Here is a 15,027-nt window from a genome sequence, read left to right on the forward strand (position 1 = left end):
TATTTTAATACCCAAATTAGTATTTTTCATGTCAAAGTCAAAGTCAAATTTAGGAATTGTAAAATTTGAATACATGGTTAATCAACCCATGAGAGCTGCCCATCCTCAGGCCTAAACCCTGCCCATCCTCATGCCTTTTGCTGCAACTTTTTTCATTCATGTGAATATCATTTCCTCTCTTTCTCCTCGTGGGACCCAGTACTTTTTCAACCAATCACTTTCTTTCACTTGGTTTTTTATTTTTTATTTACCCATACTTTTTAAATGGTGGGTCCACTTTTTTCTTGAATTCCTCAGTAGCAATTGCTAAATTTTCTGCTATATATAGTGAAAAATTTAGTAATAGCATAGCAAATGCTAAATTTAGCTATATTATTGTAGTGAACTTTTTTATCAATTCTGCTATATTTAGCATATAGCATAGCATTTAGTTATGTTATTGTACATGCTCTAAAAGACCTGATGGATTGATAAGAATATTATAATTCAATTGAGACCGGAGGAGGCAAGTAGCTACATGTGGGGTTATCAGGTTATGTAGTCTCACATCTGACTTAATCATGCACACCCAATTACGTTGGTCACAGTATAACACAGTTGGATTTTGAATATAGTATTTGGTTTATATGACAGCGTGAACCTATGAGATGTGTGTTCTAGTATCCGTCAGCTTTCTGTTTTAATTTTTCCTCAATAACGACATACAAGTCCTTTTTATTAGTGATCATTGATGAGCTCACATCAAAATGCAGACTTGTATTAGACTGACATTTTGCATTAACAAAGGTTGTGTGGCTTTCATCACTCCCTTATAATTACGTGAAAACTAAGTTGCTGTGATGCAAATAATTGCAGCAGAAAGAGATTGCTAATGTCCAAGAGGATAGGTCCTCCAAGAGCAAAGACAGATTGGGTGTTTAGATGCTTTTGGACTTGGGTGAATGCAGACTCTTCTTCTTGTAATGCTTCTTATGTAACACTTCTAAATCTTCAAGAATTACAACTTCAAAGTACCCAAACATTTTAGAATGCACTCAACATTTTTGTATATTTCTTCCATGCCCACTGTAGAAATTCAAGCATCTAACTCAAACTAAAACCAATTAACAATGGATAGAGAGGCTCAATTCAATATATATTGTAACGCAAGACTTTACATTTTCAACGTAAAATACTCTCTCAACATTATAAACCAAAAAGTAAAGAGAACGGATTCATAACGTTTATACTGTAAAGCTATATACACAAGTTTTTCCTAAGCAGAAATAAGATTGATCTTTCTTTTTTAAACAGTAAAGGTTAAATGGGTAGCTCTCATTCTGCTGTCCTTATATATATACGTTTCCTATTGGACAATCTTGACAATGTCCTGGGAATCTCTCACACATCCAAGTCGGCAAGGTTATAGCAAAACATGCACCAACATTCCAACAAATACAAGGGCATTATGGGCATCAGAAATGGTCATCACCAGCTTCATCCACAGTTACACGTCCGTCTATATTAAGCCTTATATATACAAACCTCTGTTTCAATCACCCTCTCAACCCTTTTTGCCAAACATATTCCTCTTTCTCTTTAGCACCAGAGAGGCCCCAAGATCCTTGTAGCTATGGTAATTCTTCAGTGCTTGTAACTTCAATGAATTCATGTTAACTAAAATGGGCCTTTTTTTTTTTTTTTTTTTCCAGTTCGATGTTATTAATAAATATTCTTGTATACCTTTATACCCTGTAGGACAAAGTTGAGCTTGTTGAAGGAAAGGTGGATTGGAAGGGAAGGACTGCTGTGAAACATAAACATGGAGGAATGAAAACTTCTGTCCTCATACTTGGTACAAAATTAAACCCAAAATTGTCAATTTTTAGTGTAGCTTTTAAAGTTGCATTATAGAGTCAATGAGTTCACTGGTTTACCATTTGGGTCTGTGAATGTTGCAGCTACATTTGGTTTCGAGAACATGGCAAATTTCGCCTTGGCAGTGAACTTGGTTACATACTTCAATGGGGTGATGCACTATGAACTATCAGATGCAGCTAACCAGCTTACCAACTACATGGGTACTGGCTATATTCTCTCCATTTTCATGGCCATCCTTGCAGACACCTTTATTGGCAGATTCAAAACTATGCTTGCTTCAGGATGCCTCGAGTTTTTGGTACGCAAAATACTCAAATTACTCATCAAAATACATATAATTTATGTTGCTTAGCCTGTTTCGATCTGAATCATTGATCATGTGTATTATTGTTTGAAGGTGTAGTCCAGATTGATAGTCGGATTAATAGTCTGACAAGAGAATTTCACCCATGAAACTGTTGTATATCATTGATAGTCTAGCAACTCATTGGTAATTGCATAGTGAGTAATGCATACATGTTGTAAATTTTGATTCAGGGACTAGCACTACTAACTGTGCAAGCTCACTACCCCAAGCTCAAGCCACCAGTCTGTAATGTCTTTGACCCAACTGCACATTGTGAGAAAATTGAAGGTGGCAATGCTGCTCTTCTGTTCATTGCTCTGTACCTGTTGGCTGCCGGCGCTGCAGGATTCAAGGCTGCATTGCCATCACACGGCGCAGATCAATTCGACGAAAAAGATCCAAGAGAGGCAAGGCAGATGTCCAGCTTCTTCAACCTGCTGTTACTAGCAGTGTGCCTGGGTGGTGCTGTCAGTTTAACACTGATTGTGTGGATTCAAGATAATAGAGGATGGGATTGGGGCTTTGGGATCTCTACAATCGCCATGGGATTGGGGGTCGTCATCCTTGTTGCTGGATTGCCTATGTACAGAATACAAGTCATTCGAGGAACTAGTGCCATAGTTGAACTTATACAGGTTTGTGTTCCTTATCAATCCTTGTTAGATAATCACTACACTCTAAAAACTTGAATAATGCATGATTGGATTCTCTATGTGAGGTGTTAAAAAATGATAAAGTACAGCCATTTAGAGTTTTAACTCCCGAATTTTCAATGTTCAAAACCTTTTTAGAGGTGTTAATGACCATTTGATCTAGTGGCAACACATCGGTCATGTGTTCAAATCTTATGGTCAACAGTTGCAACGCTCTTGGAGGTTAAGAAAGATATGGTTCCTATAAATTTATTGAAGTTACCATCAAAGTTTGACCAAGCCGTTAAGTTACTGTAGTGCATACTTTGTTTCTATTGGGGCTTAATTAGAGGGTATCTAAAGGGAGACGGCTCCTGGAAGATCCTTTATGGATACTTCCAAATACACTCTGTTTCTTCAGATCAACTGCGTATATCACAACTAGTTGACTTGTGCTTATGTCCTTTTCAGGTGTATGTTGCAGCCATCCGTAACAGGAATCTTAGCCTTCCTGAGGACCCTGCAGAGCTTTATGAGATCAAAAAAGACAAGGAAGCTGCTATTGAAGCAGAATTTCTACCTCACAGACCCATTTTCAGGTCCTTAATTTACCCAAATCTTAATAAAGAGGAACAAAATAAAGCACATATATATGCAATTCCATTACTAGTTCGGGTAATGATTTATTGCCTAACATATTATGTTATGAGATCGCCATCGCATTCAGACATGATTGCATCAAACATAACATGTCAAATTGTGTGGCTTAAGAATAATTTCTATTCAGATTACATGCCTAATATATAATACGAATTTGTATTCAGATTCTTGGACAAAGCAGCAATCCAACCAACATCAACTGGACAAATTGATGAACAGAAGTCACTAAACCCATGGAAACTTTGCAGAGTGACCCATGTGGAAAATGCAAAGATCATACTAGGCATGGTCCCTATATTTTGCTGCACAATTATAATGACTCTTTGCCTGGCTCAGCTCCAAACCTTCTCAATCCAACAAGGACTCACCATGGACACAAGCATCACCAAATCCTTCAAAATCCCACCAGCCTCACTACCCATCATCCCCATCGTCTTCCTCATCATTATAATACCTGTCTACGACCGAATCTTCGTGCCCATAGCAAGCAAATTCACCGGCATTCCCTCTGGGATCACCCACTTGCAGCGCATAGGGGTCGGCCTAATTCTCTCCTGTATCTCCATGGCTGTGGCTGCAATCATGGAAGTCAAACGAAAAGATGTCGCAAGAGACCACAACATGCTGCTTGCAATCCCAGTAGTTCAACCATTGCCCATCAGCACATTCTGGCTATCTTTCCAGTACTTCATATTTGGCATTGCTGACATTTTTACCTATGTGGGTCTTCTTGAGTTTTTCTACTCAGAGGCACCCAAAGAGCTCAAGTCAATCTCAACTTGCTTCCTCTGGAGCTCAATGGCACTTGGCTATTTCTTCAGCACTGTGTTGGTTAAGATTGTCAATGCTGCGACAAAGGGAGACACAAGAAGTGGAGGTTGGTTAGCTGGGAACAACATTAACTTGAACCATTTGAATCTTTTCTATTGGTTGCTTTCAATCCTGAGCTTCATCAACTTCTGTACCTATCTGTTTGTTGCTAAGAGGTACAAATACAAGCCTGACAGCCCCATGGTGGTCTCAAAAGTGAGCAACAGGGCCTGAGTTCAGAGATCCCAAAAAAAAAATAGTAATTTATGTTGTTTAATTAATGTACTAATGTGTGAAAATTAGATAACTGTTGTAAAAGTATATAGAAATTAGGGTTTGTAGAAAAGAGGAGGCAGAGAGAAACATATCAGTCTATTTCATTCATCTTATAAATATCCTTATATAGAAGTAGGGTTTACTAGGTTTAGAATATTTACTAGTATGCCCCCAACAACTAATTACAGGAATAGCCACATATAACAATATATTTACAACACTCCCCCTTGGATATTCCATGTCATTAGTGTTGTCTCTTCTATGCGCTTCTAAGTTGCATCGTTAAAATCTTGCCAAGTAATAAAAACCCTGTGGGAACAAAAACAACCCTAGTCGAAGGAAAAAGAGTGCAACGCGCATGAGGGTGGAGTAGTCGCATCAGAACCTCGAAAGTAGGTGAAGTCATATCTTCTGGATCATAAGCAGATAGTATGTCAATGGGAGCGGGGTGCATTAGAGTTGCTACACCAAAACCTTGCCCGGTAAACCCAATGGGAAAAACCCGTGGTCGAAGGGAAAAGATGAGCAAATGCATATATATCAGATCAACACATCTTCATGATGTAGTATGAGTAGGGTAACCATGCCAAGATGTGCCTCATTAAAACCTTGCCAAGTAACAAAACTCAGTGGGACAAAATAACCCTGGACGAAGGACAAAAGAGTACACGATGGTCAAACGAGTATGCTTCGGGATACTCCCCCTGATATCGACTCCCCCTGAAGACTACATACTAGGTAAATCAGCCAATCTACGCAAACCAATACCTCGAACATGCATCAAGAACGTGGACTTTGGCAGTGACTTGGTGAAGAGGTCTGCATAGTTGTCTTGAGATTGGATCTGCTTGACTTCAATCATCTGATGCTCTTGTTGCTGTTGATTGAAGAAGAACTTCGGTGCAATATGCTTGGTGTTGTCTCTTTTGATGAAACCCGTCTTCATCTGCTCGATACAAGCGGCATTATCCTCATAGATAATCGTTGGTTCATCAGTGGTGGAATTCAGCCCACACGTACTTCGAACATGTTTGGAAATTGCTCTCAGCCATATACATTCACAAACTGCTTCGTGAAGGGCTATAATCTCAGCATGATTCGAAGAGGTAGCAACAAGGGTCTGTTTCGTTGACCTCCAAGATATTGCTGTATTCCCAATGGTAAAGACATAACCAGTTTGAGAACGCGCCTTGTGCGGGTCTGATAGATACCCTGCGTCAGCATATCCAACAAGACGGGCATCGTTCCGAGGATCGAGGGGGTTCGATCCATTCCTTGATGCATAGGGATAGAATAAGCCCATATCCGTCGTACCTCTAAGGTAGCGGAAAATGTCTTTTATGCCATTCCAGTGGCGGCGTGTTGGCGCAGAGCTACATCTAGCTAACAAGTTCACAGCGAATGAGATGTCCGGTCTAGTACATTGAGACAAGTACAATAATGGGCCTATTGCACTTAGATATGGGACTTCTGGTGCCAATATCTCTTCGTTATCATCTGCGGGACGAAACGGATCTTTCTTAGGATCTAGACTACGGACGATCATGGGCGTGCTAGAAGGCTTCGCTTTATCCTCATTAAAGCGCCTTAACATTTTCTGGATGTAATTCGATTGATGGACCAAAATTCCATCTGCACGGTGCTCGAGCTCCAGGCCGAGACAGAAGTTCGTTCTCCCAAGATCTTTCATCTCGAATTCCAACTTCAGGTGTTTAGTTGTTTCTTTGATCTCTTCAGGAGTACCAATTAGATTCATGTCATCGGCATAAACAATTACAATAGCAAAGCCGGAACTTGTTCTTAATAAATACGCAAGGGCATAGAACATTATTCACATATCCCATCCCGATCAAATACTCACTTAGACGGTTATACCACCTCCGTCCGGATTGTTTCAATCCATAAAGTGAACGCCTCAAACTAATGGAGAGCGTGTTCCGTGGTCTGGAACTATTTGCATCGAGTGTCTTAAGTCCTACGAGAACTTTCATATATATCTCTGTATTAAGATCCCCATAGAGATAAGCAATGACCACATCCATAAGCTGCATACTCAATTTTTCGGAAACTACCAAACTGATAAGATAGTGGAACGTTATGACGTCCATTACGGGGGAATACACTTCCTCGTAATCAATCCCAGGGCGTTGAGAAAATCCTTGCGCCACTAGACGAGCCTTGTATCTCACAATCTCGTTTTTCTCATTACGCTTCCTTACAAATACCCATTTAAATTCTACAGGTTTAACATGGGGAAGGTGTAGGAACGACAGGCCCAAACACCTTTCTCTTTGTCAAGGAATCTAATTCGACCTGGATTGTTTCTTTCCATTTTGGCCAGTCGTCTCGACGTTGACATTCATCAACGGAATGAGGTTCGATGTCATCGCTAGTTATGATTTCGGTAGCTACTGCGAATACAAATATATCATCAATGATAATCTCGTTTCGATTCCAGAGCTCACTTAAGCATGCATAATTTATAGAGATCTCTATGTTCTCGGGAGTGGGTTCTAACGTTGGAGCGTCCCCCAACGCCGTCTCTTCTGGGACGGACCCATAATCCGGAACTATTTCGTGAGATGGATCGATTGAGATCGTGATGTCAAGGGGACTCATTTGTGCCAAATGTATCCTCTTTCGGGGATAAGAGTCCATCGAACCTAGTGGTCAACCTCACTTCTGGGCAGGGACATATGACTGGTTAGCCACTATTGTTGTACCTCGTCCATCTGGGACGACACGTCCTCCTAGGACGACACGTCCTTCGGGGACGGATATCCTTGCAGGCACATTTGCAGCAGGTATATGTGATGTCGTCACTTTAGCTAGATCAGAGAATGCGTCTGGCATATTATGAGTTATACTCTGTAGATCTAGAATTCTCCGCACTTCACTATCACATTGTGCGGTTCGGGGATCGAGATGAGACATAGTGGGGACATTACACGTCAATTCACGTCGTTCTTCAGGAACGGTGACGTTCTTATCTCCCCCTAACGGCGGGAAGACTGTCTCATCAAAGTGACAATCCGCAAATCTAGCGGTAAAGAGATCGCCTGTCAAGGGCTCTAAAAAGCGTATAATGGATGGGGATTCATAATCGACATATATGCCCATCGTTCGTTGAGGACCCATTTTGGTACGTTGTAGCGGCGCAACTGGCACGTAAACTGCATACCCAAATACGCGTAAGTACGAAACGTCAGGTTCGTACCTAGTCACCAGCTGTAACGCGGAGTAAGGTTGGGTAGCAGTGGACCTCAACCGGACCAACATGGCTGCATGCAAGATTGCATAGCCCCACGCAGAAATTGGAAGCTTGGTGCGCATAACCAAGGTTCGTGCGATCATTTGTAATCTTTTAATGAACGCTTCTGCGAGACCATTATGGGTGTGAACATGGGGAACTCGATGTTCAACATTAATCCCAAGGGGCATGCAATAATCATCGAAAGTTTTCGATGTAAACTCTCCGGCATTATCAAATCTTCTAGACTTTATAGGATAATCCGTGTGGTGAGCCTTCTGGGCGAGAAGTTTAGCAAAAGCAGCGTTTCTTGTGGACAATAGTGTAACATGTGATCACTTTGTCGATGCATCAACCAAAACCATAAAATATTTAAATGGTCCGCATGGTGGTTGGATAAGTCCACAAATATTCCCTTGTATCCTTTGCAGGAAAAGGATGGAGTCTTTACTAGTCTTTGCATATGATGGTCTAGTATTCAACTTTCTGAGTGAGCAAGTTTGGCATAGTGTGTCACTAAACACAAGATCCTTATTAGTAAAGGAATGCCCGTGTGATGAATTGAGAATACGGCGCATCATACTTTGACCTGGGTATCCCAACCAGTCATGCCATAGAAAGAAACTGCTCGAATTGGTTAACTATGTGATTGGCCTCAATCGATCTAATGGTGGTCATATAAAGACCGCTCGATAGGCATTTCAATTTCTCCAATGTACGCTTCTGGCCATACAAATTAGAGGTTATGCAAAGATATTCCACTTCATTTTCCTCAGTGGTTTCAACGTGATAACCGTTGGCTCGAATATCTTTATAACTCAACAACGTTCTTCTGGAACTTGAAGAATATAAGGCCTCATTAATGGTAATTCAGTATCATTGGACAACAAAAAAATGGGCTTTGCCATGGCCCTCTATCAGGTTAGATTGGCCTGATATGGTTGTCACAGAGGTATGAGTAAGCAATAAGTTTGAAAAATACTTCCGATCTTGAAGTATGGTGTGCGTAGTAGCACTGTCTGCCAGACAACAAACTTCCTCACTAAACATGCTTATTCATAAATTTAATTCAATAGATCACATGTATGAAAATAACTTGATTGAATTAAATAATATTCGAGCATAACCAAATTTTCAAAACAAATAATCCAAATCATAAATCACCAAAATAATCCGAATAAGAAAAACATTATTCAGAAAATAAATACGACACAAGTGCTGATCATATCCATGTCATCGAGTTTTTAGTCCTCGAAGTGTCCAATAGCAGCCTGAAAATCAGTGACCTCTAAGGTGGTATCCATAGGAAATGATCCATCAACAAGATTGGTTTCTCGAGTTCCGCGACAGGCATGATACTCATTTACAGCTTGCGCTGATGCACGGCAGGTGCGAGACCAATGATCAGTTCCTCCACATCGGTAACAGAGATCATTCTGATTCTGATTCTGGTTTTGGTTCTGATTCTGGTGGCGACGGGCCGGACCAGTGTTCCTCTCATTTCGAGTTCTTGGGGCCGAGAGACCATGGTTCCTACCACGTTGGCCTCGGTCATACGGGTTATTCCTCTGAGAACCTTTCCTTCCATATCTCGGGCGGTCGGACTTTGTGCTCTTTCCATGACCTTGGTATCCTCTCTCGCGGTTTGAATCGCGATAGGCAACAACGTTTGCTTCAGGCAATGGTGCTGCTTTAGTACCGACAGGTCGGGCTTGATCATTTCTCATTAATAAGTTGTTGTTCTTTTCAGCGAGCAACAGAGTAGTGATCAATGCCGAGAACTTGGTAAAATTTCTCTCCCTGTATTGTTGCTGCAGGACCAAACAGGAGGCAGGGAAGGTGGAGAAAGTCTTCTCCAATAGGTCAGCTTCGGTGAGCTCCTCCCCACAAAATTTGAGGAGCGACTGGATCCGGCAGATTTCTAAATTATACTCATTCACGGATTTGAAATCCTGGAAACGAATCTTGAGTCCACTTTAGATAGTTTCTTCCGGAAACTTCCAAAGCGACAAAATTAAGTTTGTTGAGATTTGACATTTTTTGGTTGAAAGGAACAAATAATCATAATTAGTGCTTTGGGCAATAACATCCATAAGCAATAAATAAGAACTTCAAGTTCTATAACATGGTATAGACATGTAAAATCTACTGGTTTTATCATGTATGGTGAATTTTATAAAGGAAACTTCAGGTTCCTTATATGGCATTATTGAAGCTACAGGTTCAATATTTATGTATGAACTACTGGTTCATTAATTACCTGCAATTTCTACACATATACTCTAGTGCAAAAATTTAAACAAGTAAAATATTCATATACCCAAATAGAACAGAAAAATATCACAAAATTATTTGAATAAAAGTTTCTGGCATTTAGGGTATATATATTAAAAGATTTGCATACTAACAATAAACTATCAGCAGCACAGTGGTTAAGGTGCACTCTTGGTACCCAAGAGGTCCTGGGTTCAAACCCCAGGCATGACAAGAATTAACATCTCTTTTTTACAAAGTTTCAGGAGGCTTGCCATGTGTCAGCGTGAGAGTGACGCATGCGTGGCGCTGACGTGGCAGCTTAGTGGCGCATGCATGGAGCTGACGTGGCAGTTTGTTGGCTGCCTGCGTGGCGTCCACGTGACAGCTGACGTGGCAGCGGCATGGTGGGCCTGCTGGGCTGCCAGCGTGGGAGTGGGCCTACTGGGCCGCTGCAAGGCTGCTGGCCTGGGCTGCACAGGCCCGCTGGGCTGGGCCGTGCTGCATTGCTGGGCTGGGCCGCGCTTCTGCACTGCTGGGCTGCGCTGCGCTGCTAGGCTACAGCAAGGCTTCTGGTGCGCGAGGCTGCTGCGATGCGGGGTGGTTTCTGATCACCCAAATAAATTTCCTCCTTTTTATTATTTAATCATTCAACCCAAATACATGTATAAAATATATGTAATCCCAAATAAATCAATCACATAGATTTAGGGTTTATGCTTCATGGAGAATTTTTCAATCAATCAAGGTTTTAAAACATAAACATAAAATTGTTTTATAAAACCTACTTGGTTGAAGAACAGATTGAAGGATGATCCTCTTTCGTTTAGCGATCCACAATCCAAAGAGTTTTTCGTGCTGATAACGTGTTGTAAAAGTATATAGAAATTAAGGTTTGTGGAAAAGAAGAGGCGGAGAGAAACATATCAGTCTATTTCATTCATCTTATAAATATCCTTATATAGAGGTAGGGTTTACTAGGTTTAGAATATTTACTAGTATGCCCCGTACAACTAATTACAGTAATAGCCACATATAACAATATATTTACAACAATAACAATATCATTTCAATATACGATTTTGGAATACGTTTGTTTCATTCAAGCTTGCAACTAGATTTGATGCGGTAGGTGGTGTCTTTGTCAGTAATTAGTAATTACAATTTACAATTTGTGGTGTTCATCAATGAAAATTATGATGACAATTTCAATTCCAATACACATGCATATGGTGTCAAAATATGATTTGTTAACTTCTGAGCAGCGGGATTTCAAATTTGGATTTTAAATGCATGTAACAGTTTTCCTTTTCCATAAAATAATGCCACATTATTTGAATCCAAATTAGCTTGTTATGACCATAAAAATACTAATCAAATATATAGAGCACTAAGATAAGAACCAAAGGGACCGTACAAAGATCACAGTACGTAGCACTTTATAAGTTCACTTCAACTCAAAAGAAGCCAGCAAAGAAGCCCAAATTCACAAGCCTCAACCACCTCACCCTCCCCCATGCAATATGCATGTCCACGTGGGAGTCTGACAATCCTCCACGTTCCCACCCACTTCATTTCATATTGTAAACCCCTCTCAACTCTCTCAAACAACCAGAGACAGACTGATCACAGACGCAGAGAGACGACAGAGAACGACATCGTTTGAGATGGCTTCAAGTGACAAGTCTCCAGCTCCAAACCCTGCAGCCGGCGCCGGCGGCAACCCGACGCCGCCGGGGAAGCCGATGACGGTGGGGTCGCACATTGTGGACAAAGGGGCGGAGATGATCCAGTCCTTGAAGCCCGTAAAGCAGATGAGCCAGCACGTGTGTACCTTCGCCCTCTACAGCCACGACATGACACGTCAGATCGAGACCCACCACTTCGTCTCTCGCCTCAACCAGGACTTCCTCCAGTGCGCTGTTTACGATTCCGGCGACTCTCATGGCAAACTCATTGGTAATGCTTAGACGCCGTCGTTTTAGGCTAATTAGGATTAGTGTGTTTTTTTTTTTTTGACGGGTTTGCAATTAATGTGCAGGTATTGAATATATAGTTTCCGATCGGATATTTGAGGCTCTGCCTCTGGATGAGCAAAAGCTTTGGCATTCCCATGCTTACGAGATCAAATCGGGTCTCTGGGTCAATCCTCGGATCCCAGAGATGATTGGGCAGTCTGAGCTTGACAATTTGGCCAAAACTTATGGCAAATTTTGGTGCACATGGCAGGTTGATAGAGGTAATTTAAATACAAACTACACATGAGATACAAACCGATCTAACGATTTAGAAATTTATACTCAACTAAAAAAGTAATTGTCATATGTGTCCCTAGGACCAAATCATGTTATCTTATGTGGATTATTAATTTGGTAGTAGACTTTAAATTCACAATCCATACCATAATATTTCAACATCTGGCAAGAAAATATCACCCATTAAATAGATGGTTTTTTAAGAATTGTTATATATTTGATGTGGGTTTTTGTGGTGGTGATGATGGAATTAATGAATGAATGGGTGAATTAGGCGATAGGCTTCCACTGGGTGCACCATCCCTAATGATGTCACCCCAAGGGGTGAGCCTGGGGATGGTGAAGCCGGAGCTGGTGCAGAAGAGGGACGAAAAGTACAAGATATCGACAGACTCCTTGAAGTCGTCGAGGGTGGAGATGGCGGAGCCGGAGTGGATCAATCCGCAGGCAGACTACTGGAAGCAGCATGGCAAGGGGTTTGCCATTGACATCAAGCCCGCTGAAATGAAAACAAGGGCACCCTTTCCTTAATTAACTAAACCAATGCATGCATGCCTTAGATAACAAGCTAGACTTTCAAAGCAACAATGTGTGCTTCCACATATATGCGTATGTTTAATTGGCTACCTATTCTGTTTAATCTATGAATGTTTGTGCAGTAATAAGAGAGCAAATATATTTGCTATGTTTACTTATAGATCAGTGCTCGCCCAAAACGGGGTCGTTTAACTTGTTTTAATGTTTAAGCTACATGTACAATAAAATAACAAATTTCGAGGTTTTCTTGGTACAATGGGCCCAAAGCCCAGAAACCCGATATTCCTGGGCACCCCTTATCAATACAGTAAAAGGTTTTTCAAAACTAAAAAATAATAAGGATGTTTTAATTAATTAGAAACCCAAAATAAGAAAAAGAAATTTAACCCAAATTTCAGCCGGTATAAAAATTATGTTGTAGCTCAAATTGTCCTCTGAGCGCTCGGTGAAAGTATCTATTCCATATTTGCAATTTAAAATATACATGTTACAACTTCAAATATGTAATCTGTAACTTAAAAAAATGCATCTGCATCTACTGAACATTCGGCCTCCTATATACTCAAATAAGTAAATCCTCAAAGTGCTTAGCTTTTCAAAATAAGAATGGAAATTCTTCTGTAAATCCCCAAAGTGCTTAGCTTCAAATGGAATGACTTGTGTACTTCCTTTGAGCCCCATATATATACACCATCTCCGATGAAAAATCAATTGCTTTTCATCGTACTGTTTTTGTGTGTACACATTTGACATCCAGAACCATGTATAATTAACATAGAAAATATAGGTCTGCAGCTATATTTGTAACTGGAACATACATGAAAACAGATATGAAATTATCATTAAAACTTAATTATAATTATTTCGTTTTAATTAATGAATTAACCAACGGTTAACACATGATCAACTGCTAATTAATAGTGTTGATGGATCAGCAGTTGAAGTAGCAGATGCACTTGAAGAAGCAGCATCCCCCCTTTACTGCTTTCTCTATATACTGGCATTTTCGATTACATGCTATACTACCAATGCACGGTCCCTTCCAATGCTTGCTACGATGGTCACAAAAATGTCCAATCTGGTTGCAAAAACTGTCATACTTTGCTACACTTGCTGCTGCATATATATATATAAATATAGCAAAATTGAATTTTTGTTTTTGAGTACACAAAACTTTCAGAAACTACTGCACACCATGAATTTCTGCAACACTGAACTTGAATTGATATATATATATATATATTTATATGGATGTAGTTAATAGTTATATTAGAGGGCTACACAGAGACCAGTTAAAGCGAACACTGCACATTATACATTCAGATTTAATGATCCAGAATCTATACTTTAGAGATGATCGAGAAATGTAAATTCAAAATCAAAAATGTGTTTGCATCACATATGTAGTGTTCACATGTTAAAAATTTTCATACTACGTACATATGGCTGGTGTTGGTTAACTAGCTAGCTATAACAAAATTTAAAGTAAAATTTCTTACCGGAAGCTGAAAGGTGAACAAAACTCATAAAGAAGATGATGACAAAGAGTAGTACTGTTAGATTTTGAGTTCCAGCCATGTATGTTATGTGCTTCCCAATTTGCTATATAAACTGTGAAAATTGACAAGCGTGTATATATATCAAACAGTTTTTCTTTTAAAATTTATAACAAACCGCAGTACTCTTGAATTAGCCACTTGACCATAGCATAAACGAAAGAGTTATTCATTGGATTTGCTACCTATTAAACATAAAAAGTTCAGTATCACTTGGCCATAGCATATGCTAAGGAGCTACATAGAAAAGTAAGTTTAACATTTTTTTCTTTCCTAATCAGTTGGTTACAATATTGATTCGAGATGGAGATTTGTTTCGTTTATTTTAAAAAATTTCAATTGTTTACTTTTTGTTGTTTATAAATTATGATGACTAGGGAGAGGGGCTAAACTGGGTTGGGCTTGGTTAGAGAAATCTAAACCCAAGCAAATAAATCCGAGTTAGGCTTGAGTAGAAGGCTCTGCCCGAACCCGGAGTCCAACCAAAATAATAACCCAATATTTTTTTTTTGGGCCATGAATAATAACCCAATATTAAACACCCGGCTTCAATCCACTCCAACAAATAATCATGGTTCTATTCTCATTTTAT

At 40.0% G+C, this 15,027-nt stretch overlaps 2 protein-coding genes across 2 annotated transcripts; both read left to right on the top strand.

Moving 5' to 3' along the window:
- The first annotated feature begins 1,364 nt into the window (after positions 1-1,364).
- LOC147297032 (protein NRT1/ PTR FAMILY 4.6-like) lies at positions 1,365-14,430 on the top strand. Its single transcript, XM_086229927.1, has 7 exons — positions 1,365-1,463; positions 1,738-1,834; positions 1,941-2,158; positions 2,398-2,841; positions 3,310-3,437; positions 3,663-4,515; positions 14,392-14,430. The coding sequence occupies exons 1-7, from the start codon at positions 1,365-1,367 to the stop codon at positions 14,428-14,430; spliced, it is 1,878 nt and encodes a 625-aa protein (XP_086086053.1).
- On the top strand, positions 11,743-12,873 carry LOC147297033 (oil body-associated protein 2B-like). Its single transcript, XM_086229866.1, has 3 exons — positions 11,743-12,046; positions 12,129-12,326; positions 12,617-12,873. Exons 1-3 carry the CDS (start codon positions 11,755-11,757, stop codon positions 12,871-12,873), a joined length of 747 nt encoding a protein of 248 aa, XP_086085992.1. The 5' UTR covers positions 11,743-11,754.
- Positions 14,431-15,027: the final 597 nt, after the last annotated feature.

Source organism: Dryas octopetala, chromosome 1 (assembly GCF_963921425.1).
Source record: "Dryas octopetala chromosome 1, drDryOcto1.1, whole genome shotgun sequence".
Lineage (NCBI taxonomy): Eukaryota > Viridiplantae > Streptophyta > Magnoliopsida > Rosales > Rosaceae > Dryas > Dryas octopetala.

Bases quoted from the DNA above. Each gene is read 5' to 3' on its own strand.
- LOC147297032 (XM_086229927.1), top strand. From the start codon at position 1,365: ATGTCCTGGGAATCTCTCACACATCCAAGTCGGCAAGGTTATAGCAAA. The intron at 1,835-1,940 runs GTACAAAATTAA...TGAATGTTGCAG, and splicing joins AACTTCTGTCCTCATACTTG to CTACATTTGGTTTCGAGAAC. The intron at 3,438-3,662 runs GTCCTTAATTTA...ATTTGTATTCAG, and splicing joins CCTCACAGACCCATTTTCAG to ATTCTTGGACAAAGCAGCAA.
- LOC147297033 (XM_086229866.1), top strand. From the start codon at position 11,755: ATGGCTTCAAGTGACAAGTCTCCAGCTCCAAACCCTGCAGCCGGCGCC. The intron at 12,047-12,128 runs GTAATGCTTAGA...ATTAATGTGCAG, and splicing joins CTCTCATGGCAAACTCATTG to GTATTGAATATATAGTTTCC. The intron at 12,327-12,616 runs GTAATTTAAATA...TGGGTGAATTAG, and splicing joins CACATGGCAGGTTGATAGAG to GCGATAGGCTTCCACTGGGT.